This window comes from Sinocyclocheilus grahami, unplaced genomic scaffold (assembly GCF_001515645.1).
Source record: "Sinocyclocheilus grahami isolate Dianchi unplaced genomic scaffold, SAMN03320097.WGS_v1.1 scaffold4964.1, whole genome shotgun sequence".
Taxonomy (NCBI): Eukaryota; Metazoa; Chordata; class Actinopteri; order Cypriniformes; family Cyprinidae; genus Sinocyclocheilus; species Sinocyclocheilus grahami.
Window position 1 is genome coordinate 1 of NW_015509787.1, and position 563 is coordinate 563.

Here is a 563-nt window from a genome sequence, read left to right on the forward strand (position 1 = left end):
ATCAACGAATGTGAGGGGAAATAAAAAAGCAGGTAAAATGTCAACAGCGTCAATAAGAACAGGCGTCGTTCAGTACGGGCGGAGGAAAGGCTCGAGTAAACAAGGTGAGAGTGAACCATAACGTTCCTGACCGAGCTTCCTAACTAGTGCACCAAGATAGCTAAAGATAATATGTACAATTATAATAATTACAGTTTATAATCACTTGGAAATATGTTGTCGAATGCACACAGCTGTGAGTTCGGAGGTGGAGAAAACCGAAGCAGATCTTCGTCAAGTAGTAATTTTATCCAAATCGGAATGGCAGCGCCTGCAGGACAGTGTGAGCGCGGTGGATCAACGCAACAGGAGTGTGATTGCAGCGGCCGGCCAGCGGGAGGCGCTGCGCATGCGCTCTAAAGAGCTCGTCAAACACTGGGCCAACACCATCGCTGTACGTAACGTCACGCGCTGTCGTTTCTGTACTTGTAGCTCTCTTTATAGATATGGAGGACGAAACCTGCAAAAACAATAAATATATAAATACACAAATAAGTAAATAAATGTGTGCATAAATACACGTA

At 44.4% G+C, this 563-nt stretch overlaps 1 protein-coding gene across 1 annotated transcript in view; it reads left to right on the forward strand.

The window, feature by feature from the left end:
* Positions 1-6: 6 nt before the first annotated feature.
* LOC107577048 (coiled-coil domain-containing protein 173-like) overlaps positions 7-563 on the forward strand; it is a gene marked incomplete at its 3' end in the record, with an annotated part of 5,630 nt that continues 5,073 nt past the window's right edge. Inside the window, exons 1-2 of the mRNA XM_016263166.1 lie at positions 7-104; positions 234-461. Coding sequence (XP_016118652.1) covers positions 38-104; positions 234-461 — 295 coding nt within the window. The remainder of the gene's footprint in view (positions 105-233; positions 462-563) is intronic.